This window comes from Petromyzon marinus, chromosome 34, assembly GCF_048934315.1.
Source record: "Petromyzon marinus isolate PM22_M1 ecotype Great Lakes invasive population chromosome 34, UKy_Petmar_22M1.pri1.0, whole genome shotgun sequence".
Taxonomy (NCBI): domain Eukaryota; kingdom Metazoa; phylum Chordata; class Hyperoartia; order Petromyzontiformes; family Petromyzontidae; genus Petromyzon; species Petromyzon marinus.
In genome coordinates, this window is record NC_133700.1 from 7249709 (window position 1) to 7274527 (window position 24819).

The window sequence follows — 24819 nt, forward strand, 5'->3', positions numbered from 1 at the left end:
GCAGCACAGTATAATATACCGCATCTTTATTTACAATGCACATTTCACAAGTTTCACCTGCTCCACAATAATGCAGATTGCAAAAGCGTTTAAGCTCTCGTCTGATATCGGCCAAGTACTGATAAGGTGAAACGAGCTGCTTGCAGTGTGGCTCGTGTTTATTTTAATTGTTTATTGTGGACCGGTAGGGGGCCATCCATTTAGTACGTAGGCATGGAGGGGAGAGGGGGGGGGGTTAACCAAAATGCGTTGCGTATGGGGGGTCTACTGACAATGTCCGTACACATAGGAAACGGGGGGGAGGGGGGGCAGGGGGTGAAGCCTCGATAATAATTTGTCCACATCGGCCTTGAAATTAGTTAGATAGTCCGGCGGTGGACCATCTGTTTGCTTAAACACGTTAATATTATGAATCCTTGATCGTTTCTGCGTGGATTAAATATCGGCCGTTCTATAGGATTCGGGGCCGGGGCGGGGGGAGGTGCGTCAAGGATACGTACGCAGGTGGGGGTGGGTGGGGTGTAAAAAGTACACGTGCCTACAGGGAGGGAGAGAGGGGTCAAGTTTTGACAGATTTTTGTGCACGTGCACAATGGATGGCCCCTGGGCATCACGTGACGTGAGGTTATGCCCTGGCGGCTACTAGGAGACGCTGGGGAGATGCCCCTCTGGAGGTAAACAAAGCCGCGTGCATTGTCTGTTGCCGTACGGACCGATGTGGGGGATGCCCCACATCGCGGCAAAACTTCCCCGTCCGCTGACCGTCGTTCACGTCGTCGTCATTGTCATGCTGAGAGAAGTTTGTTTTCGGTGTTCGAAAAAGTAAGTAGTCTCATGATCATCGCCAGTTATAGTTCCCATGAGTTCTGTATATTTGTGAAAGGTTTCTTTACATGGGAGTGTGTACAGCCTGCAAGAGTTTGCGCGTAACAGGTGTTTTTTGTGGGTATAGATTCAAATGAAACGTATCCACGAATGTGCATGTTCGTCACAGAATGACTCCACATCATTGCAGATGAGAGGAGTTCTACTCTAAATATATTTAAAGAATGATGTAACAAATAAGTACATTGCTGGAAATTGTGTAAAAATTGCAAAGCCATACGGAGCTCATGCAACTCGTATAATAATTAATCAATGAAAGCCAATTGTTCAGCTCACAATACAAGCACCGACTGTGTGTGTTAAAATCTATTATTTATAATGTTTGGAACTACATGTAAAATGTTGCCTTTTAAGCAAATGGAATAAATGAAGCAACAGACAATACACAGCGAATTAGATGAACAGTGCAAAGGAGAAGGAACACGAACAACAGAAAAATAATTTATTTTTGAATTCAATCACGATCCTAAATTGTGGTCATGGCAGCTGACTCGGCTTTAGCTGCCGAGTCATCTTGGCACTTCCATGTCCATTACTAAATTTAGTTTTGTTTTTGAAATCGTACTTCCTTAAACGTCTTAAGATTGTCGAAGGGGTACGTATTAATAGACGTTTCGTTATAAATATAAGTTAACGTGTTTTATTTACTGCCGGTAACTGATGCAGCCAGTCAGGACGTCGCTGTACTTGATTTCCCTGTCTTGCAGGCCCCTCACTGTGTTTGTGTCACAACTGCGTGTGATTGAGCGCAAGGAATTCATCCTCGCCCGCTTCTCGTTCGCATGTACGCACGCACGTCTGTTGAACTTCGTCAGCTGATCGGTTGGCCTGTCGACTTGTTTGGGGGTACGTAGGCTCGCTGAAGTCCACCGGCCCTCGACGAGTGAGAACCCAGCGAATGATGAAACCTGTGTGTACGTAAAAAAAAACTCGCATGTATGTATGTTGTACTTCTCTCGCACCGTACGTGACCAACCGTGCTCATGTGTGGTGCGTGCAGGGACAGGCGGGGGAGGGGGATGGACATCAAACTAAACGTGTCTCTCCCCCCCCCCTTCCTTGTCTCTCTCGCTCCACCCTTTTGCCCGCAGTGAGCGTGCAGCAGCTGCCGCAGCAGCAACAGCAGCCTTCCCGCGGCGGCTCGAGCAAGAAGAAGCCCCGTGGACGCGGGATCTTCCGCTCGCTGCTCTGCTGCCTGCGGCACACAGAGAGCCCCGAGCGGAGGGATGCGCCGGCCAATGGGGCCGGCGTTGGGCCCGGCACGGGCAACAGCCTGGGCTCGGGCGCCGGGTTGCTCGACGAGAACGGGTCCATCGCGAGGGCATCGTCATACGAGGTACAAAAAAACCTATTGAACTTTTTTTTATTTTATTTTATTTTACCAGGTAAGGCCAACAATGATGGCTGAACGAAAGTGGCTTATCATCACGTGGAAATGTGTTCGTAGCCAAATAATCTCAACGCACGTTGATCCTAACTGTGGTGGGAAAAGCCAGAGGACCCGGAGAAAAATCCACGCGACCGCGGGGAGAGAGAGGGACACGCAAAACTCCAAGCATACAATAATAGGGTTTTTCCCCTTTTTTTTCTGGCAACAAAACTGAAACCACAATGCTTGTGGTCATATTGACCACAGGTATTGTTGCCATAAAAAAGGGGAAAACCCCTATTATTATATTTTGGTACTGGCAAAGGAGGTCTAATGATCCAAATATACAGGCGTCAGGGTCGGGATCAAACCCACGACCTCCTGTGTACCAGGCGTGGTAGTTAACATCTCGCCACCGTGGCACCCAGGTAGGGGCAGGGGCACGTTTCACAACGCGTTCGCGGGGATTCCCCTCCGCTCTCCGCCATCGTCGTCGTAGGAGAAGTCGTTATTACAGGTGGGGAAAAAAACTTGGCAGTTTTTTTTGCTACTCTGTGAGCATGTTGATGGGATTTAAGCTGGAACGTCGATGGTACAGAGGTACACTTGTTGGGGGGTGGGGGTGGCAGGGGGGGGAGGGGCATGGGGGGTGGAAAGGGGGGCAGGGGCAAATGCCCGTCCCTTCCGCCTTACAACGTTATACATCCTCAACCATTTTTGATACATTTTTTTCGTAAATCTAACATTGTAAATTTTATATCTTGAGGTATATTTTAGTTTCGATACTTGTAATATGTATGTCCATTTCGGCATAAAATGACAACATGGCTTGACATAAAACTTATTTCTGACCCAAGTACTCTTCATAAGAAATCAATTTTCTCCTGTCTGAAATGTTTATCTGGGTGTAGCCACTGATCGGTGGTGATATGCCACCAGTAAATATTCATCTTAAGCTGTAGCCAGGTGGGTCACGGAGCTAAAGAACATGTCAGACCTACTCGAGTTGGAAAGCGGCCCTAAAAGATCGGTATCGGGGGAACTGCTTTTGATATCCCTCCAAGTGAACTCTGGTGCACAAATTAGGGGGCAGCACTATCCCCACACTTTATGTTTGTTAAACTTTTTCGTAACCGTACGTGGCCAACCATGCTAATCAGAGGTGCGGGGGATGGACAAACAAATGAAACACGCTTCAAGGGAACGTTCACCCGTAACAGTAAAAATTTTTAAAAGTCTCAAAACTAAAAATTTTGTCACGTGAAGTTAAAAAGCAAATGTAACGCGATTGATTTTTTTTTTGTGTGCGGTCATTGGTCACCGGGCTTAGACCATCACAACTCCGTGACACCTGAGAATCTGGTTTAATCGCAGACAGCTGCGCCTGGCTGCTGAACTCACGATCTCAGCCGGGCCAACTCGGCGTTCTTGACGATGTCTGAGCCACCCGGGCACCGACGTTACAATTATCTTGAGTTTACGGTTTAAAAGAACACATTACCATGTTGGCTATGTGCACACAATTTCTAATTTTTCACTATTGTATGCTTTAATAAGATAATTGTCTTTTTTTGGGGATTGGGTATAAAAAACAAAATGGCAGGCAGTTCCCCTGCAACCACAATGCTGCGTCAGTGAACCAACCGGAACCATTACTAGAAGCAGCTACGCTGTCTTGGCTAAAATTGCACGCTCGTAAGAAAACACCCTAAAAAAAGCCAGCGACAACAAAAACACACAGCAACTCTTTCCTGTTAGTAACGTCCTGCTTGCTTTTTGTTTTCTCTCGATGTCAAAACGCAAACACAGCCGACCAGTAAGTACCTCCTGACCGAAGCACGGCCGGATGACGCCGGTCGGATCTGCGTGGTGATCGACCTTGACGAAACGCTGGTCCACAGTTCCTTCAAGGTGAGACGTTTACCGCCTGACATTCCCTTCATGGTGAAAAGCAGTTTTTTTTTTTAAAACAACAACTCGGATTTAAGAGCAGGAACAACCCACGACACTTTTGATTTAAAGCTTTCGTGGCTGCAGGGATTCATATTCTTGGTTCTTTCGGTAAAGTCACCACGTAGAAGGGAAACAATAAAATAATAAAAATATATAAAACAATAAAATTCTTACGACGTTTCGACTGCAACACAAGCAATCATCATCAGGTGTGCAAACCACAGCAAGAACCAAGAATATAACCCCCAACACGTTCGCCAATGGCGCTGTCCTAAAAGGCGAAGATGTTGTACGATTATTGGCAATGTAAGGCAGTGGTTCTTTTTACTTGCACGTAGGTCAAGGACGGGACAATGCCTGACACATCAACTATTTGTTTATACTTTATACTCCTAGGGCAGTCTTATTGATGTAGTTGTTGAGTCTGTGTTTTCTGTGCTTATGCACCACTGCCAAGGCAGCAATCGCAGATATATTAGTCAGATCAATTTGCATTGGTGTCGGTGATGGTAGCGCTGCTGTAAATGTTGATCATGGCTTTGGTGATGTGGTGGTGGTTGCTGTTATGGTGCTGGTGGCGGTGGTGATGAAATCGTGGAAGTTGTGTTGGTGGTCATTTTAAAATTGGAGCTTCTGGTGGTGGTGATACTTGTGGTGGTGGTGATACTTGTGGTGGTGATACTTGTGGTGGTGATACTTGTGGTGATACTTGTGGTGGTGGTGATACTTGTGGTGGTGGTGATACTGGTGGTGGTGATACTTGTGGTGGTGGTGGTGACTCTTGTGGTGGTGATACTGGTGGTGGTGGTAGTAATTATTGTGATGGTGATGGAAGTCAATGTAAATGATGCTTTGGTTTTAGTGGTCAATATGGAGGTGATTGCGATGTTGATACAATGATGGCACTTAAGTCATCTACCATTGATAGAAAATGCCATCCGCCAGTAACAATGTATCGGTTCATGTGGTGTAGCGATCGTACGCTTTTGGTGGGTATGTGAATGAAATTTCTCGGCCGCGATATTCAGCGAATGCGTCGGATGTCAATCATCTGCTCGTTTCAAGAGCTCGCAGGGCAGCAGTTTGCACAAACAATGCTTTTTGTCAACTAACTGCTGTATGCGGGCCCCTTGTGACCAGCCGTACGGGTTCGTTGTGGACCCTACTTCACAACGCTGGTCAGTGTGGATTGTTGAAGCCAGGGAGCGTCGATGTTAGGAGCTTACAAGTACAATGCATGGATTTCTGCTGCACGACCCTCTGTTTCCCTCAACATAATGGGTCCATTCAAGTTGCGTGAATACTGGTCTTTGAAACAGAATTGTTTCTTGTTCACGGCCACTATTGGCCTATTGTACTCGTTTCCATGTTTCCTTTGTTTTTACTCTAGCCTACTGATTATCAGAATATCTTACAGCCAGCCCTCTTTGCCGGTCCTCTGCTGGATGGGCTGCCCACTCCATGTTGGTCGTGGGTGAGGGGGGGGTGGTCGTCTGACCATACTTCACTGCCGTACGGAGCAGTCCCTAGGGTAACATAGCGAATGCGGGGCCGACGGCCCCGGGCCCCGCACTTCGGGGGTCCCTCCAGGGCTTCGACGTCGCCGCGTCAGATGTAATGCTTCTCATTCAGTTTGAAGACGCCGTTGGGTCCGCACCGGTGTGATTTTTTTTTGTTTCCCGCGCCCCGCACCACCCTAGGGCCCTGTTGCTGGCCGTTGCGTGTTTATTGAATCGGGGGCCGGGGGAGGGGGACCCAAGACCGGTTCAGATATCACTCATCACAGATGTTAACTTTGGCCAGGAATCAAAACTCGCTTTTCACCGCGTTTTATAGTACAGTGCGCTAACCAATTCTCTGCTGTGCCCCTCTGGCACTGTACTTCTGTGCTCTTGCATCTATGCCCCCCCCACCGCGCCTTCACCAACCAACCCACGCTGCACCGGCACGGTGAAGTATAGCCATCACGCTCGCGAGACCCGCCGGGGTTTTTCCTCGCGGTGAACGGACAAAAAGGGGCTTCGCGTGTACACTGTAGGATTTTTTCCCCTCCCCCCCGTTCCTCGGTTCCTTATAAACACCCTTTTCCTTCCTGAAAGAGAGAGAAAGAAAAAAAAAACCTCCCTCTTTCCCGATTACCAGCCGCCTTCTGCTACGCCCTGTCAGTACGCTTAGTCGCCCCTTCTCTCCCGCGGCATCTCGAGATGCAGTTGCGGTTTCGAAGTTTCACAAAGGCAAGCTGTGTTTTGTATGTCGTGGAGATGGAGTAGCGGTGGAGCAGTTTGTTCACCGGTGAGCTGCGCTCCATTGCCGGCGCTGGCTAACAATCAGCGGGCGAGTGATGCCTGAACTGGTCCCGAACGCCGGCCTGTACCAACACAGACTGACCAGCGTGGTGATGTATGGTCAAACGACCTTGTCGACTAACACGACTTTGGGGGGGGGCTTTCATCCAGCAGTGGATTGACATATGGGGTGTACGCTTTCTTTTGCGTGTATGATGAAGATGCTTTTGGTGTAAATTGCTTTTTTTAATGACAATTGTATTATATGTCATGTGCACTTTAATGTTTCCCTTTTATTACCGTAATCGTAACCCAGTAAATTACCCGGTACTGCCATCGAGGTAATCGTTAAATACTCATTAAGCAGACCTGGTAAATATTTTTTTCAAACACAGTTCGCTGAGCACAGCTCCAAAGTGTCCAAAAAACGCCTTGCGGCTCGCAACAGGCAGAACATTGGGAGAGTTGTAACAGATAGAGATTGACTCGTTTTTTTTTAAATTGAGCCGAGTTATTATTGTAAGAGCTCGGGGGTGGGGGGGGGGAAGGGACTGGACGTCTGTGAAAAAAATCCCCGTTGCTCATCGGATACTAAATAAAGATTCTTATTCTGATAAAGAACGATGGGAAGGCAATTCCAGAGTGGAGCGCAGCAAGGGACACGGAGAGAGAGAGAGAGAAATAGAGAAGTGAGGTGACCTGCAGTGCGGTGGTTGAACACCGTACGGTCAAATGCGGTAGGCTGAGTCGGTCTGTTAGGCTTTGGTGATGTTCACGGGAACATGTAACCTTGGTGGTTGTGATGGTGATGAAAAGAGTAATGAATTTTAAGATTAACTTTATGGTATTTCAGACTATGAATCCAGTGCTGCCTTGAGAACTGAACCGTACAACAAGTACCCTGACCTCTCCATGAGATATATTCGAAGCTTAAAACTTAAGCACTCACTTTGGCAGCTCATTGAGGATTTATTCATTCACACGGACAATTGTAAGTGTTGCTGGTTGATGAGCGGTTAATTTCAGCTGTGTATTACCCACTATGACTATGGATTGACGGAGAAAATGGGAAAGCAACAGCTGAAAATGACACTTGGCATGGACAAGTTTCATACATTTGGGAACAAATCCAAGTTAAATATATCATATTGACTGTTTAGAAAATGACAAGTAATAAAACCCCATTATTTTATAAAAAAATCTGTCCTCAACAACAAAGCGTGCGTACAACCGATGACCTTTTGGGGCAATGTTTTCCTTCGTCGTAAAAAAATATATTTGTTCATAAAAGTAAGTGGGCTTGGGCGGTGGTCGAGACTAACGATGGAGTGGCAGCCGAAGGAGGAAAAACGCCCGAGAGCGGAGGGGCGGTGGGGGGAACGTCCGCCGCACAGACGGGAGCGACGAAACGAAATTCTCGTCGGCGGATCGTTGCGTCGCGGAAACCGCGAGAGATCTGCGATAGCTTGGGGGAAGGGGAGAGCGCTTCATCGAGCAGCGGATAGAACGCGGCCGATGCGAGTGCATTCATTCTCCCCGTCGCGACTGTGAGAACGCTCTCGACGTCACCGTTATTGGCAAAGCGGCGGCGCTTGTTGCGCGCACGCGCCCGTTGCGAAAACATGTTTTTCAGTCTCGAAATCGAAAAAATAAAGTGTCACAACTTGGGGGGGTGGGGGGGGGGGTGGGAAGAGGGGCTGACACCCTTAAGAATGTGTGATAAAAGAAGGAGAGAGGCAGCATTGTTTGTTATTCAGCCGTTTCCTGGTTTTTATTTTGCCGAGCAAAGGTGTGGAGGTAAAATTAGAAAGTGGACGGATAAACAAAAGTAACCGTCAGAAATGGAGGAAGAAGTCACGGGAGAAGGTATTGTGCAAAGTTGCTGGTTGGACGTTAGCAGGTATGTTTTGAACGTTGACGATTCTGAATAGTATATTTTACGTTAAGTTGTCTATTGTTCACACCTACACACAGTTGTGCTACATCAGTACAAATAAACTAGTCACATTCGTACTTGTCACTTTCTTCATAACGTAAAACTTATCTAAAATATGTAATATTACATGAAGAGAGTGAACATCATGTATACATTTTGCTTAAAATAATTACATTTAAAGACATAAGTGAATGACAAACATGGTATTATTTTTTTCTTAAATGCATGCTACTAATGCCATTGCTTTCAATGTACTGCCATATAGTGGCGAAGTATGGTCCAGCAACCCCCTAAAATGGCAGACAATGTTGGAAAACCCAGTTGCAGCTTAGCAAAGAGTTGCAATAACTATAGGCAAAGCAAATCGGTTGGCACGGTTAGAACGTGCTGAGAAGCCATCTTACGACCCTGTTAAAAAGTGATTGGTGAAATGTGTGGGCCCAGTTAGCCCCATCTGAATGCTGGCGTTCGATTTCGATCCTAACGGGAGAATGTGGCGTTTGCAGTCAGTCGTGGCTCCACCTTTCAGCTAAAATAAGCGCCCACAATTGCACGCCATGAGACGTGAACACACCACGCCGTTTATAAATAGAAAGAGACAATTTTTAAACCCACGTACAGTGCCGTGGCGTGTAACCGTTTGCACACCGGACTTTGCAGAGGTCGCCGGTTCAAATGTCGATCTTCCGCAGTTGACACGATGGTGGCGAGTTTCTTAAATCGTCCCAAGCTCTCTCACTCTTGTCCACCCAGCAGTGTCAATGGGTTCGCCCACAGTTGAGTCAGTCGGAAGGTCATATATGGTTGGGTACAGCTTGGGTACTCCCACCACTCCCAAGACATCCGGCCAGCGTGGACAGATTAGGCGAGAATACCCTCTAGATGGACTGGGGCTGTCCAGAGTTCCCGCTAGTGAGGAGGACCCTTCCAACCAGCGGTGGCATGAGCGCAGCAATTGCAGGGCTGCACCTTTACCCTGTTTGGCCGTACAGTGCACGCCGTCTCTGCTCCGGACACGCAAAAAAAATTATAGTTTCAAAATCTGTAAAAGGCAGGCTTACATGGCGTAATGGCAGGGCGCAAACAGGAATGTTTGTTTAAATATACCCGCGCATAGTCCTCGCTTTGTTATTATTTGCCTTCTTATTTTTTGCCTGTGGTACCCTGGCATTCGCTGGACCTGTCCAGGTAAACAATAGGTCAATGTGGGTGGTGTAACGGTTGAGCGTGGTTTGCAGTTCAACTATTTGTTGGTAGAGGTGCAGTCCTGGAATTCCTTCGCTCGTGTCACTGCCGCCGGAAGGGGCTCCACGCGAGGGAGAGGGGAAGAAACCCTCCCCGTCAAGCACTCACGCGTACGCAACTGGAAAAGAGAACGTTACATTTAAATTAACGGATAACTATATTTAAAAAAAATGTGTTCACGTGGAGAGCTTCCCTCTTTTGTTAACAATGAATGTTCGGTTTTCACAACTGATAGCAAAAAAAAAAATAACGAAATATTCCTCCCCCCCCCCCCGCCGCCCCCAACCACCACGCTCGGTTGCATTGGTTACAATTTCGCAACTGGTTGGCGGCGCCGAGCGTTTCGGATTTTGAAATGCGCCCCCGTCCTTATTTCGTCACACGCGCCTTGGCGCACGCGTTCGGCCCATGGGCTTGCACGCACACCCATCGTGATGACGCGTTTGATAGCTGCACGTTGCGTTAATTTCCTATCGGATTGCAAAGTTGAAGCCTTTAGTCGAATAAAAGTGGTGCGTCGCCGGCTTGGCGCTCGCTTTATTTTAAAAGGCGTCACAAACGTGCCGAGCTGAACGGTTGCTTCGGTTTTTCAATGTAAGTCTTTTGTTTTAAGTTGCTAATGACTGTGCCTCATTTTTCTTTTCTTTCAATAGCCAATCAACAATGCCGATTTCATAGTTCCTGTTGAAATTGATGGAACGATACATCAGGTGAGTAAACACATAAAAGTTTTTGTTTTTATTTTACGGCCTTTGTTTGGGAAAATAAGTTGTGACTTACACTTGCAATGTTGTTGTATGCTCTTGAACTGCTTTCGCAACAGCCAACCGCGCTAATTGGAGGTGTGAAATGCGCTAATCGGAGGCGAACATCTTTTTTCACAATTGTATCTTGAACACATCACCATGTTTTCATTTTGTCAGTCAACAATGTAACGACGTAACGGAACCAGACGAAGGCTTTGCCCCCCCCCCCACCCCTGCCTGGGACCCCCCCCCCCAGCCCCACAGTTTGAGAACCCGCTGAGTTAAAGGAATGATGAGCGCAAGATCAGACCGCCTGTGATAGGCAGGACCCGAAGACCTCCGCTACAGACGCCGAGTACTGGCATCCTGGCCGTGGCCTGATTCAAGTAATCCAGGATAGGTTGGTTTATTACCAGAGAGCCTATCCTCGACTACTTGGGTTAGGAGGCGGCGGATGACGCCACGAGACCTCACGGCGTTTCTGCAACGCGCCACACGTGCTTCCAGCCATCGGCGCGAACACCGCCTCCAAGCGTCTCGTTTGTGTTACTAAAGCTTAGGTTTTCCGCGAAACGCGCTGCGTAGCTGCGTAGCGGCCCAGATGCGTCTCTGCATTGTACCGCTTGTTGTCCGGTGGCGGTCTTCGACATTTCACTTTCCTGTGCTGGGAGTTTCGTCAAGTGGTACGGTTTGCCTGCCGACTTGTTTGGGGGTACGTCGGCGCACCGAGGTCCACCGGCCCCTCGATGAGTGAAGAGCAGCGAATGATGAAACCTGTGTGCACGTAAAATTACTCAGATGTATTTATTTATGGAAGTTTAACCCCTTTCCCACCGCCGTACGTAGCCAAGCGTGCTAATCGGAGGTGCGGGGGAAGGATGGGCACGGTTAATGCGCAACTCGGGTAATCCGCCCGCGGTAAAACATTTTGAGGTCTCGCTCGAAGCCGTCATTAGTTATTCATGGGCGTGACATGCATTCCGTCGGTGTGCAGGTTTATGTACTGAAGCGCCCTCATGTGGATGAGTTTTTGAAACGAATGGGCGAATTGTTCGAGTGCGTGCTCTTCACTGCCAGCCTTGCCAAGGTGAGATTTGAGATCTTGTTGCATAGGATGCCACGGACGTTTTTTTTTTTACATTTTTCTGGTATGTGTGTGTGCGCGTCTTGTGTGCCCACGTCCATAATCCAACACTTTGTGGGGGCAAGGATTGGTGGGTTACGTGGATTTGTTAATAACCCCCCAAACCCAGTCAGCTGCAAAGTGGCCAGCAGGTGTCGGTAGAGAACGTGGCTTTGTGAGCTTGTCTATGGGGACTTTTTTTTCGTGATATCCCGCCATGTGCGTAGGTTTTCTCAGGAATTGGCCTGACAGCCTAATGCAGGAGCTATGTGAAAAACATATCCTTGAAGCTCAGTGGGGCTTTCCTGGATAATTAATAGGCATGTAACTACTAACAATTACATTAATTTGCATTGTTTTTGGTGTCAATTGATCTGGAAAGCTAAACAAGCAGGTTGTGTGCAATACAATCCATTGGTGCTTGGGGTATTTTTTTTACGCCCGTTTGAAGTGCAATTTCAAGTGATAAATGACGGTGATGATGATTGTTGATAACTCGCTCTTTGCACTGACAGTACGCTGATCCTGCGGTCAATAACTCGTCCTTTGTGCTGCCAGTACGCTGATCCTGCGGTCAATAACTCGCCCATTGTGCTTGCAGTACGCTGATCCTGTGGTCAATAACTCGCCCTTCATGCTGACAGTACGCTGATCCTGTGGTCAATAACTCGCCCTTCATCCTCACAGTACGCTGATCCTGCGGTCAATAACTCGGCCTTTGTGCTGACAGTACGCTGATCCTGCGGTCAATAACTCGGCCTTTGTGCTTGCAGTACGCTGATCCTGCGGTCAATAACTCGCCCTTTGTGCTGATAGTACGCTGATCCTGCGGTCAATAACTCGCTCTTTTTGCTGACAGTACGCTGATCCTGTGGTCAATAACTCGCCCTTTGCGCTGACAGTACGCTGATCCTGTGGTCAATAACTCGCTCTTTGTGCTGGCAGTATGCTGATCCTGTGGTCAATAACTCGCCCTCTGCCCTTGCAGTACGCTGACCCTGTGGTCAATAACTCGCCCTTTGTGCTGCCAGTACGCTGATCCTGCGGTCAATAACTCGCCCTTTGTGCTGACAGTGCGCTGATCCTGCGGTCAATAACTCGCCCTTTGTGCTGACAGTACGCTGATCCTGCGGTCAATAACTCGCCCTCTGCGCTTGCAGTACGCTGATCCTGTGGCGGACCTCCTGGACAAGTGGGGGGTGTTCAGGGCGAGGCTGTTCCGCGAGTCGTGCGTGTTCCACCACGGCAACTACGTCAAGGACTTGAGCCGATTGGGCAGGGAGCTCAACAAAGTCATCATCATCGACAACTCGCCCGCCTCCTACATATTCCACCCTGACAACGCGGTAATCGCCCACATGCGCACACTCGCACACGCGTGCGTGCGTGCAAGCAAGCAAGCGCGACATCAGTGCAGCTTTGCCGTACCAGAAGTGGGAAGCTTGTGGTTATAACCTGCGGTGACAATAAATCCGCGTGGCATCGTCCTACATTTGTTGTTTTATCCTATGTTGATGCCTTCCTACGCACGGAATGATTTTGTGCGCCTGGGAAGTGAATAAATTCGGCAGCTTCGCAGCGTAACTTTTTAACAATTATCCTAATTGTACAGTTGTGAAACAATGACGGTCACCGCATTGCGCGTTTTCGGATGCGCTTCTGCGGCCGTCTGGAACGCTCTTCGTCCTTCCTATATCAGGATGCCACTGGAGTTATGCACTTTTAAATTATCTAGATTGAAAACTCATTTCCTTAGAACTGCTTGTTGTTGTGTTTAGTTTGTTGTCCTTCCCCGCACCTCTGGTTAGCACGGTTGGCTACGTATAGTGCGGAAGAGGTTCAACATACATACTGCCCATAGACTCCACACTACCCATAGACTACTAACACTGCCCATAGACTCAACACTACCCATAGACTACTAACACTGCCCATAGATTCAACACTACCCATAGACTCAACACTGCCCATAGACTCCACACTACCCATAGACTACTAACACTGCCCATAGATTCAACACTACCCATAGACTCAACACTGCCCATAGACTCCACACTACCCATAGACTCAACACTGCCCATAGACTCCACACTACCCATAGACTACTAACACTGCCCATAGACTCAACACTACCCATAGACTCAACACTACCCATAGACTCAACACTGCCCATAGACTCAACACTACCCATAGACTCAACACTGCACCTCTGATTAGCACGGTTGGCTACGTACGGTGAGGAAGAGGTTCGACATACATGCATTCCCATTGAACTCAGATGTGTTGTCTCATTGTATACAATACAACGCAGGTACATGTTGCGTGTGCGTTGCATTTCCGTCGCGTGTGCATTGCGTGTGTGTGGGGAGCGGTAAGCGTGCTGCCCTACAAACCCGTGACCATTATCTGCACCGGTCCTGGGCCTCCCCTAGGTCGACTTGACATATATGAATACCTGGTGTGTTGTGAAAACACCGCCCCTGGGGAGACAAAGGCGGCCGGGCATGGTTCTGACCACCCACCCCACACATGTGCCGTGCGGGCCTTCATAGGTGCTACTCGGAACTTGCCCCAACAGTCTGTTAAGGCTATACGGGGGGGATCTTTGTGTGTGTGTGTGTGTGTGCGCGTGTAGGTTCCGGTAGTGTCCTGGTTTGACGACATGACCGACACGGAGCTCCTGGACCTCGTGCCGCTCTTTGAGGGGCTGAGCAAGGTGGACGACATCTACACGGTTCTGCGGCAGCACAGGACTAGCTAACGGCAGCGCGGCCAGCAAGCCGTGGGGGAATAAAAGAAAGGCAAAACACACACACACGAGGAGATGCAAGAGGAATAGAGAAAAAAAAGACTGAACAAAAACGATCAAACGAAAAGACAATCTGACGTACGCATGAAACCTTCCCGATTGATCGCCGTTGGATGGTGGAAAGTGCTGCTCGAGTGAAAACCAGTGCGGGGATCGCCGTCGACTGGAGGAAGTTGACGTCGTTGCGTTGCTTGAAGTTTGATTTGATGCAAGAAAATGGGCGTTTTTAGCACTTTCCCTAACCCCGCAATTGCATATCATGCCTGCCTCTGTCAATCAAAGACAAACTTTACTCTTAATTTTTTTTTGTCGTCGTCGTATTAGCTGTACGGTTCTTTTATTCTCTTACGGCTGTTCGTGATCCAATCTTTGATAAACCAAACTAAAACCAAATAATATTCAGGAAGGAAAAAAAGTTATTTTTTTATCATTAACTTTTAAACATTTTACGAATAACCCTTATTTGGTATAAGCAAAGTATAGGAAAAGTCGTTTTCACGTTTTACCAAAAAGACGACCAGTGTTTTTAAACAGTGGCGACATTCGCGCATGCTGTATCTCTCAGCCCCCTGCACAACCTGCAGCACACGGGAGCTGTGTGTTGCTTAACTCTTTCGCGTTCCGATGACGTACGTCATCAGTTTTTCTTCTGATTCCATTCCGATGACGTACGTCATCAAAACGAAACCGGAAGAAAAACTAAAATTAACTTGATTGGCAACGAGGCTCCCACAAGGCCACGCGGGAGAGCGTGTGGCACAGTTTTGGCACCAGCTATCGCAGAGTGCGGTTGTGTCGCTACAGTTCTCTGCGGTGAGCAGAGTGTCTTTAAAAAACAACGGCGCTGCGCCTCTCTAAATAAAAAGTATGCCGAGCCGCTTGCACGTTCGGGGAGACGCCTTGGAATGGGAAAGGGTTAAGGTCACGTAATTTTGTAAGACAATGCGACATGCCCAAGATAATTGACAGTAAGACGGCGATGCCGGTTATACCGCCTGGAAGGTTGTTTCTACGTTACGGCTTCTCCATCGGCTTCTCCATCGTGCCTCAAAGAAGTCGCCTTGAGTGCCTTTCCTCTCATTGCAGAAAATGAAATTCTATAATACGCCGGCATCAAAGCTCACGCACAGCAATACAATGAACACTACCCTCTTTTTATTATCCCGCCTATACGTGTTCCGATAAAATCATGAGAATCTCTTAATTTCTTACATGTAGATATCGAATCAAAAAGACAAGCAAAGCACTTGTAAGAGCGAAAAGTTTGTGCGATTTTCGGCACATTTTTATTCAGCTAATGTCAGCACATGAAACTGTAGTTTGTATTTAAACTACTATATATAACATTAAAAACACTTGATCATCCTTGCATAGCGTTTATACCCCGTCAGTGACATCTGCAGCCTATAATCCTCCTAAGCGTCAGAAAAAAAACTCCCGTTGCATACAGAAAGAATCGCTTATATTTTTTTAATTAAAAAAAACCACGGCATCGATAAGTCAACATTTAAAAAAATATAATGATGCCGGCTATTTGAACTGTATTGTTTAAATGTGAGCAACGTATTAATTTTATACCTAATAGGTGTAATTTGTAAACAAAACAGAACTTGTAATCCGGAGGTTGTCTGTTCGAATTGATCCCGGCGCGGCAGTTGAAATGACGGCGCAAAATTCATGAATCCAACCCTCCCCCCCACCCCCCCCCCCCCTTCTGACCTCTGACTTGGGTGGTGTAAATGGGTGCCCCACAGTACATTGGCAGGTGGCATGTAGCGGGGTAACATGTGGGCACTCGCCTCTTACAATGCATCTCGCCAGCGTGGAAGAATAGTTCGAATACCCTCTAGACGGGTGACTGTTTATAGCTTCCTCTCGTGGAGGCCCTTTGCCAGCAGTGACATGAGCAGGTTTCAGAATATTTATTTATACTGGTGGAATCTGATGAGCGATAAAGCTGTTTTTTTACAGATGTCCAGTAGGGGTGGGTCAGAACGTTGTAACAACAAGCAATACAAAAACACGATAGGAGTGCAAAGTCTAGGAAAGGTAAAGAAATCTCTTTATAAAAAAATATACAAATAAAAATAAACTTAATTTTTCTATCTTACCAGGTGAAGCCCACTCGAGCTATTAGCATCTTTTTTAGAAGCGACCCGGCCACAAATGATAGTTCAACAAAGTGCCTCGTCATGTGGAATTTTTTTAGAGGCAAAATCATCTCAATAATAAATAAAAAACTGAAGGACCTGGAGAACGACAAATCCACAGGGAGAGAGAGTCATTTAAATTCATAATCTTACAGGCATTAGGGTCGGATCGAGCCCGTGACCTCCTTTGGCTTCATTTACTTTTATTTTTAACAGAAGCATTTTTAAATAATCGCGGCTGAGATGCATCTCGAAAGTCATTGTGGACATCTGTGCAGTTTGATTGACCGAGCTGAAACTGGTGTCATAATTGTTTTAACAATAGGTGATGCCTTCTACTGACACCCTGTACACGTGGCAGTGATGTGTAATGTTATAACAAAAGCGTTCATTAATAACGTTTTGTCATCAAGCTGGCTTGGGTGGCTTTGAGGTCAATTCTGAGCCATCACCGCTGAATCCTGGGTTCAAATCCAGGCAAGCTGCCCGTAATGAAACTGGATTGTCAAACGGAGCGAGTTGATGGTCTCAGCCCAGTCACCAACTACTAAAATTCCAGCTCTGGGTATTAATATCATCTGTTTGACTATCATGTGACAATCTAATTGCAGAGAATATGGCATAGTGCACGCCCTTCTCTGTAAAAGATGGAGAAAAAAAGCTACTTGAAGGATGTTTTGGAGAAGTCTGGTGAAACGTATCATCATCTGCGGCGCTGCTCTGATCTTTTCTAAGTAGATTTAGGCTCTCGAAAGGTTAACGAAAGCACGGTTGTGAGTACGTTTTTTGGGGAAAAGGCACATTGAAAATACGATACACCCTAAACCAGGGGTCGGCAACCAAAATAACAAGAGCCATTTTTATCGAATTCGCAACAAAATCCCCCCAATATTTAAAGAGGCACAATGCATGCGAGTACGAGACGGTGGTCCTTAATTCATAATAAAGCTGCCCTTCAAGAGCCAGCATATGCGGCTCCGGAGCCTCATGTTTGCCGACCCCCTGCCCTAAACAATAACGATACACTATAACGACGCACTACCAAGGGATCCGCGGTTCAAAATATCGTTGGGCTTTGCAACATATATATAAACATATATAAAAAAATGTGTCTCGTGCAGGAAATATTTTAGCACAAAAGTGGATAGATGTGTACTTTGTCACGCATCGCTTAAAGCAGCGGTGGCCCAATGCACCAAGCACTTGGATCCATCGTGGCGGAATCTCAACGGGCGCCGGCAACGCGCCAGAAAGCTTTCGTCCCAACAATGAAGATCGATGGATTTGGGATTTAACCATGGGATATTATTACTGTAGGCATCGCACGCATCATCTCGCTGTCTGTTAGGCAGGAATGTTTCGATGTCCACGTTGTTGAGCCTCGGGGGGGATTTGCTTAGTTGCCATCAGCCGTCGAGAGGGAATTGTCTGCTCGTTAGCTTTCTGACTTGTCCTGAGATCCACCCCGTAGGTCGTGAATCACGTATTGGTCACCACTGATTTGGAGTGGTGGGGGGGGGACTACATTTGTTACACTACCAGTATGTTTTAAGTATAACGCAATTGTGTAACATTTTTTTTCTGCACACAAGTAGTATACTCTCCGTGTTTAGCTTGATTTAGGCGCTTCACATTACACTTGTTGACTGCACTTGGAAACGGCATCCAACACTGCAACGTGTAAGTTACAGGAATACTAATATACGGAAAATATTTTTTGCTTCTGAAAGTAATTTTTTTTTTATTAACTATGCTTAAAGACATTTGTGTACATTTCATGAATTGTAAGCGGAACATTTGAAAATCCCCTCTGCTCATATGCACGTCTGCCAACTGGTCACATTTGGTGAAGCATTCTCTGTTCTCGGTGAGTGATTGTTGCACGTCCTTTTTTTTTCTAAACAGCGATCGTACTTTGTACCCAAGGCAAAACGGAGCATTAATTATTCGTAAAAAAAAAACCCACCCCAATTAAAATAGCTTTTAGAACGCATTGTACAAGAGTGACGTCTTCGAGAGACACTGCCACGTGGCGTGCAGGAGGCGAAAGTAGAGTTGCCTTTTGGACGAGTCCACTTTGAAGTGCAGCGATCCGTAGCTCTCCATCGGAAGACGCCAAGTTGTCTCCCAGCTTAGGCGTTTGTGGTTGTTGTTGGCCTCGGTGTATGAAAGACATCGTCTTGACCTTTGCCATATTAGTGCCCATGAGTGTTCTCGTTATCTCGTGTATGTTGTCACCCTGCAACTTTCCAAACTGCTGGACAAATGGCCTCCCCTGTGTTTGTTCCGTTCCTTAATATTCGTCGTTCTTGTCCAGCGGTGGCCTCCGAATTATTTACTTTGCCCCACTACCGCCGTCCCGCTGGTTTGCTCTGCTGCCTTGCTCTGTGGTTAACTGTGCCCGTCTTTCGCAGACTGTGTGACGTGTAGTTGTGTAAGCCGTGCGTGTTGGTGGAGTTCTAAATTCAGTTTCTTTTCCAAATCAGTTTTTACTCCATTTGGGCTGTCAGAGTCTTGTCAAGAGGTGAAGTGTCACTTTTCGTTACTCGTAGCGAGCGGTGAAATCGCCTTCTGTGCATATGCAGTGGCCCACAGAATCATATGCTCACAGACCCCCAGGATCTGTCGTACGACAACACCTCGATTTACGTCTCCCCCTTTTACGCCGTTTCCCAAATACGTTAACGCAACTTCGTGGTTTGCGTCGCCTCTACCCCACACTTGACATCGCCGACAGCATCGTCCGTCCTTTGTCGTATCCGTCGACTCTCGGCCTTCACCGTACCCTGTACTTTGCCTTGCGCATAAAGAAATGTACTGTACTGCAGAGTACAATATGTTATTTACGTATGGCATTTAGGTGATTTGGACAAGAAAACAATGGTTTACCGTCGTTTCGATATTCGTCGTTGCACCTTTCATGAACTCATCCTCGACGTAAGACGGGACTTGGCTGTACTGGCTAAGTGCTCTCTCTCTCTCTGTGTAACTTCTGAACCACCTGTACTAACTCACCTCTGACGCTTTCGTGATTTTACGTCTCGTGACTGGTAATTGTGTTTGTCCAAGTTAACCCCGTGGTGTTGGATGTTGAACTTGTTTTTTTGTTGTTGTACCATTTGCTTGGTTTATCTATGGTTATGAGTTGTGTTGCATCAGTTGGTTCTTGCGTTGTGTCCATTCTTGTTGGCCTGAACGTTGGTTGGATTGGTTTATTCAGGATCATTTGGTTTTCTTGAGTGTTGTACTGTTTTTGTGCTTCTATGTTTCACTCGTCCAAAATCTCCTTGGCTAACTTTGCCCCAGTTTGCCGATCCGTTTTGCCTTGTCGAAGTATAAGGGCAGCCGAAGCAGGAACATTTGTGCCGGGTAGGTTTATCGCAGCTCTCCTGCACAGCCCTCCAGTTTGTGGTGTTCGGCATATGATGGTCCAACGTTTCGCTCTGCTCTCCCTAAAGAAGGAACGGAAGTTTCCGACGATGCACCGGGCACCTGCGGCGAAGCGCCGCAGCGTCGTGCTGCCGAACAACACGCGGCGCAAACCCGAAAGCACATCGGAGGGGGCAATGATATTTGTGTGTTTTTTTAAGTTTTTCAAAAAATTATTTCCGGAAACAATTCTCGCCTCCCCCAGAGCATGTCTTTAATTCACTTTGCAACGTTGGCAGCGGCGTCATATGTGCATTGATTTAAATGCACAAAACTTGAACGGACGTGTTTGTGAGCATCGTAGTTGGGCTGTGTTTTTTTGTTTTGTTTTGTCAACGGTGAGTCGACATCTCAATACTGTTGGGTTTTTTTTGTTGTTGCTCCAGTGTAGCCACTGTAGGACTTCACGCATAGCCCGATCCACTGCTGGATGACGGTCTCCACTCTCGCTGCGGTTCACGAGGGGCTGGTGAAGGTGGGCAGCATAGACGTTGGGAGCATTGTCCAGTACAATGGATGTTGATGCACTGAACCTCTGCTGCCCGCGCAGTATAGCCTCCCAGCAGCAGCAGCAGCAGCAGCCTATAGCAACCTGTTATGCACGGCGATCGGCCGTCTCAACCCTGCTTGGCTTCCGAGGTCTGGCGAGATTGGGCACCGTTCTGGGTGATTTCGTCATAGGCTGCAAGACGTCACGTTGAGACAACATGGGGTAGACCAGTTGCAAGGATTATGTTTATGAAATGCTCGGCCTACTGGCATTCTCTTTACAATTTTTGTACCATTTTTTTTTTACTGCTCGTAGCAGTTTACGAAATTGGCTTCTCTTAAGCAATACACTAATAAAAAAATGCAAGTTGGGAGAACAGGTGCGCAAGAGAGAGGCATTACTGTAATGTCTCGTGCCGCAATGCTGTATAATAGTAATTATAAATTACTAACTTGGCCTTAACTAAAGAAACTGTTCACCCACAGTGCCTCCATTAGTGCCTCATATCACGCTAATTTGAAAATAAAAGATACCGGGATGCTGTCTTGAATATGAAGAAGGCGATTATTTTTTTATTGCGATATTCAGCACGTGAAGAAGATGTGGACCTCTGAGACGTATTTTTCCGTAAGTTAAATGTTTTGCAGTGTTTGTGCCTTTTGAGTGAGGTGTCAGTACATCGAAGGTCCCATCATTTACAGAGGCAATGTTTTATATAACGTAGGCTTTCGCGACCAATGTTCATAATAAAGATTTTTGGGTGAGATCGCGTTGGTACAAATGTGTCGTAACCCTCCACCACCCAACACAAGCAGTAAGGGTTGTCACGTAAACAAAACACGCCAATTAGTTACTACTTTAGCCCACCGGTGTGTTGAAGAGTAAATCCACATTTACAATTTGAGTAAAAATGTGACAAACCTTAAATCCACATTTGTACTCAAATTGTAAATGTTGTAAATTTACTTTTCAACAGACCGGTGGGCTGAAGTAGTAACCGGTTGGCGCGTTGTTTACGTGGCAAATCCCTTACTAATTGGCCGTGTCGGGTGTTGGAAGGTTACGACACATTTATACTTTCGGGATCTAACCCAAAAACCTTTATTATGAATGTGTTATATGTTGCAAGGGCCAGGTAGGCAAAGGTGTAAACTAAGCCTTGTTCTTACGTATATGACCAGCCGAATAAAAAAATATAAACATTCTTAAAAATATATATTTAGCAACGTTTCGAATTGATACTACGCGGCTGGTTATTCAGTTTTCTGAACAAATGGGCTTGCCATAATTTTGGAGAGAGAGTAAAAAATATATACATATATACATACATTTGCATACGTCCTTGGAATTGAACGTGTATAAAAAAAAACTAAATGATGTACAAATGAATTGCATATAATGGTTCTGGCAAGTTGCCTCTGGCCGTCCTTTCTGTGTTTGAAGAATGTGTTTATATGCTTGCGCGTGAGTGTCTTTTTTTTTAGATTTTTGAATTGCGTGCCCTTTGATAGATGATCCAAACGTTGCTGCAAAAAAAAGTCACACGATTTACAATGCCTGCATCGAGGCACAAAGGGACATGTAATATTATATGTATTACACAGCCCCTAAGCCGACCTATGACTTACATTTGATTTGTGCAAACGTCCATTTAGTGACAATTTCTATCACGGGGGGAATGTTACCTGTCCATTTTCTTGGGTTACAATCGAAATTGCGGATATTCAAAAAATTGTATTGTATACAGGAAAGTTTGTCTCCGGATTGGTTAACACTACATTAAAGCGGGTACAAACATGCATACAAGCAGAATTCCGCTATGTCCGTCCACTTATAAATACAGATATGCTTTAGTCCACAGGTCTATCCGATTGGCTTTCCAGACCAATATCCAGCAGAAGTTATTTAAGAAAACCAACTCTGGACCGGTTTCAGTAAAATGGGCTCAACAGCATTCGATCAAATTTAAACCATCGGTGATATTGTCTGAAGATGAGTGGTCCTTTCAAATATCTGTCTGGTCCTGCTTCATTCGCAAGTATTTCACAGGTCTAAGCAACACAAGTACGGATTAAGCAATATGATTATCCTGAAAGTTACTTTTACGCTGAAATTCCATTTACAAAGTTATAACTCCACTGCTGTAATACGGCGAAACTATGTGGTTTAAAATACTGTACTTTAACATTCAGTTTAATTTCTCTCTTGTTATGTGATTGTAACCTTATTGTAATCTTTTATGGCAGTATAATACTTGAGTTCCATGTAGCAGATAGCATCTTCAATCCTGCATCTCTCAATTACACTAGTACTGAAACTCGTGTGTGCGTGTGCATATTTACATCTGCGTACACCAAAACGCCTTCAGTTTTGCATACGTCTTACATTGTAAGGAACTTCATGGGTCTACTTGTGAGTCCAGCTGTCAGGCAGTGACAGTTGTTGTGAAGTCGAGTTAAGGGCTCAGTGACCCGATAATAGCCAGATTGATTATTATACGCGTACAACTTACGACCTCTGACCTAGGTAAAACATATCTATGTTCGTAAATGACTATTCTATGATTTTAAAAAGTGTAAACTCTGTTCCCATTCCTCTGATTGATCAAGTTGAGAGGTGGGAATGTTCGATGAAATGAATGAAAGTGGGTAATGTGTGGAACAAATAGAGCTATTGGTGGGGTACCGAGACTGAAACGTCAGGGGCATGTTCCGGTGACCGTAGCTGAGTGTACGAACACTTATACACATTCTATCATGGGTACAACGCTTTATCAAGCAGGAATTGGAGGAAGACCAGAACATGAATGGACACTTTAACATTTTACGTATTATACCATTACACAGTATAGACTTGTATGCAATTTCATGAACACTGTTTAGAAAGTAATTATTTTACAGGACGCGCATTTTAGAAATGTACTATTCTGCAGTGCGATAACCGCCGTTGAAATTCGAATTGTCCAAATTCCGTTTAGAGTAAAACGCTATATCCACCGTGTTAGTCGCGACTCTTATTTACAGACCAGTCAAAGGTCAAGATTCACTAACAGATCCGCTAGATTACCACGTTGTGTCCCCCCCCTCCCTAACATTGACGGATTCAAGAGAGCAGATACATCTACAGATGAGAAGGTATCAACTGGTAAGTTCCATTATTGCTCGCGTGGTTGTGGCAGCGACTTCTTGGGCCGATCTAAAACAAGGAGTCTTGATGGAAGGACGCAATTCTCACCATCTCAAGGTTTTTCTGCTTCCCGTTTTGCTCTGTGGCGCGCTCTGCACGTCGACACCCCGTGGACCTTTGGGGGGTGCAATCGAATCCCTTCGTTACCAGGTCTCGAGATGTTAACTACCTCGCCTGGTATACAGGAGGTCGTGGGTTCGATCACGACCCTGAAAACATGTATATTTGCAGTTTGCGTGTGTCTCTATCCTGCGGATTTTTTTTCCGGTTCCTCCGGGTTTCCCCTTTTTACATTTAGAAGTACGCGTTTAGAGTATTTGCCTGCTGTAAATGTCCGCGTGATGAAAGTCACTGCCGTTGTTGACCACCTTGAAAGAGCAGGCAGCTGCAAATAGTCGTCTGTGGAAGAACACCAATTGACACCTCAAAGTCGTCTCGGGTTTAAAACCTGTGGGAGGAAAATCAACTTGCTTCCGGACATTAGTTGTCCGATAACTATTTCAGAAGTTCCCCATGATCATTTTTTTGGGGGGCATTTACTCAGGATTGTGAATGGTGACAGGTTGAGCTTTTAACCAATTGACCACCCCTCGGCGATTTGTAAACATTCTTGGTTCGGTAAAGTCACGTAGAAGGGAAACAATAAAATAAGTAAAATGTAAAACAAAATTCTCACGTTTCGACTGCAACACAAGCAATCATCAGGTGTGAAAACCACAGAAATAAAATTTGAAATAAGTGGCGGTGTTTTTAACGTTAGCACCACGGAGAGCGATTTGGCAGTTATTCAGATGGACGAGTCCATCTATGTTCGGAAAAGAGGAGGGGGTAGACGAAAATAATGTATGCGGTCTGAAAGCTACCGTAAGCGTGAACAATCAATGATTGCTAAGCCAGAATCCATCTTCTCGGTTGAAATTGTCTCTGTGTGTATGTGGATAGCCTCATGAACGAATCTTTCATGGTAGCCAGATGGCTTGCAAAGAACCTCTGTCTTGGAGAAATCAATGTCATGTGAGCCTACTGAATTATAACAGTGATCTGCCTCGGCCGAGGTGTTGGTTCTACCGTGTTTTAGGTCTGCTTTGTGTTCACGAATGCGGTCCGAGACGTCGTTTGGTTTCTCCAATGTAACTACTACCACAGAGGCAACTTCGTTTGAAGACGCCATGTCCGGAATCACATCTTTTACAGATGGAACCAGATCACGGAT

General features: G+C 46.2%; 1 protein-coding gene across 1 annotated transcript in view; it reads left to right on the plus strand.

The window, feature by feature from the left end:
- Window positions 1-22737, plus strand: part of LOC116948656 (carboxy-terminal domain RNA polymerase II polypeptide A small phosphatase 1-like) — a 37129-nt gene extending 14392 nt beyond the window's left edge. The window contains exons 2-7 of the mRNA XM_032965556.2: window positions 1977-2221; window positions 4064-4165; window positions 10327-10383; window positions 11414-11506; window positions 12703-12888; window positions 14178-22737. Of these exons, the coding sequence (XP_032821447.1) occupies window positions 1977-2221; window positions 4064-4165; window positions 10327-10383; window positions 11414-11506; window positions 12703-12888; window positions 14178-14303 (809 nt within the window). The 3' untranslated portion in view covers window positions 14304-22737. The remainder of the gene's footprint in view (window positions 1-1976; window positions 2222-4063; window positions 4166-10326; window positions 10384-11413; window positions 11507-12702; window positions 12889-14177) is intronic.
- Window positions 22738-24819: the final 2082 nt, after the last annotated feature.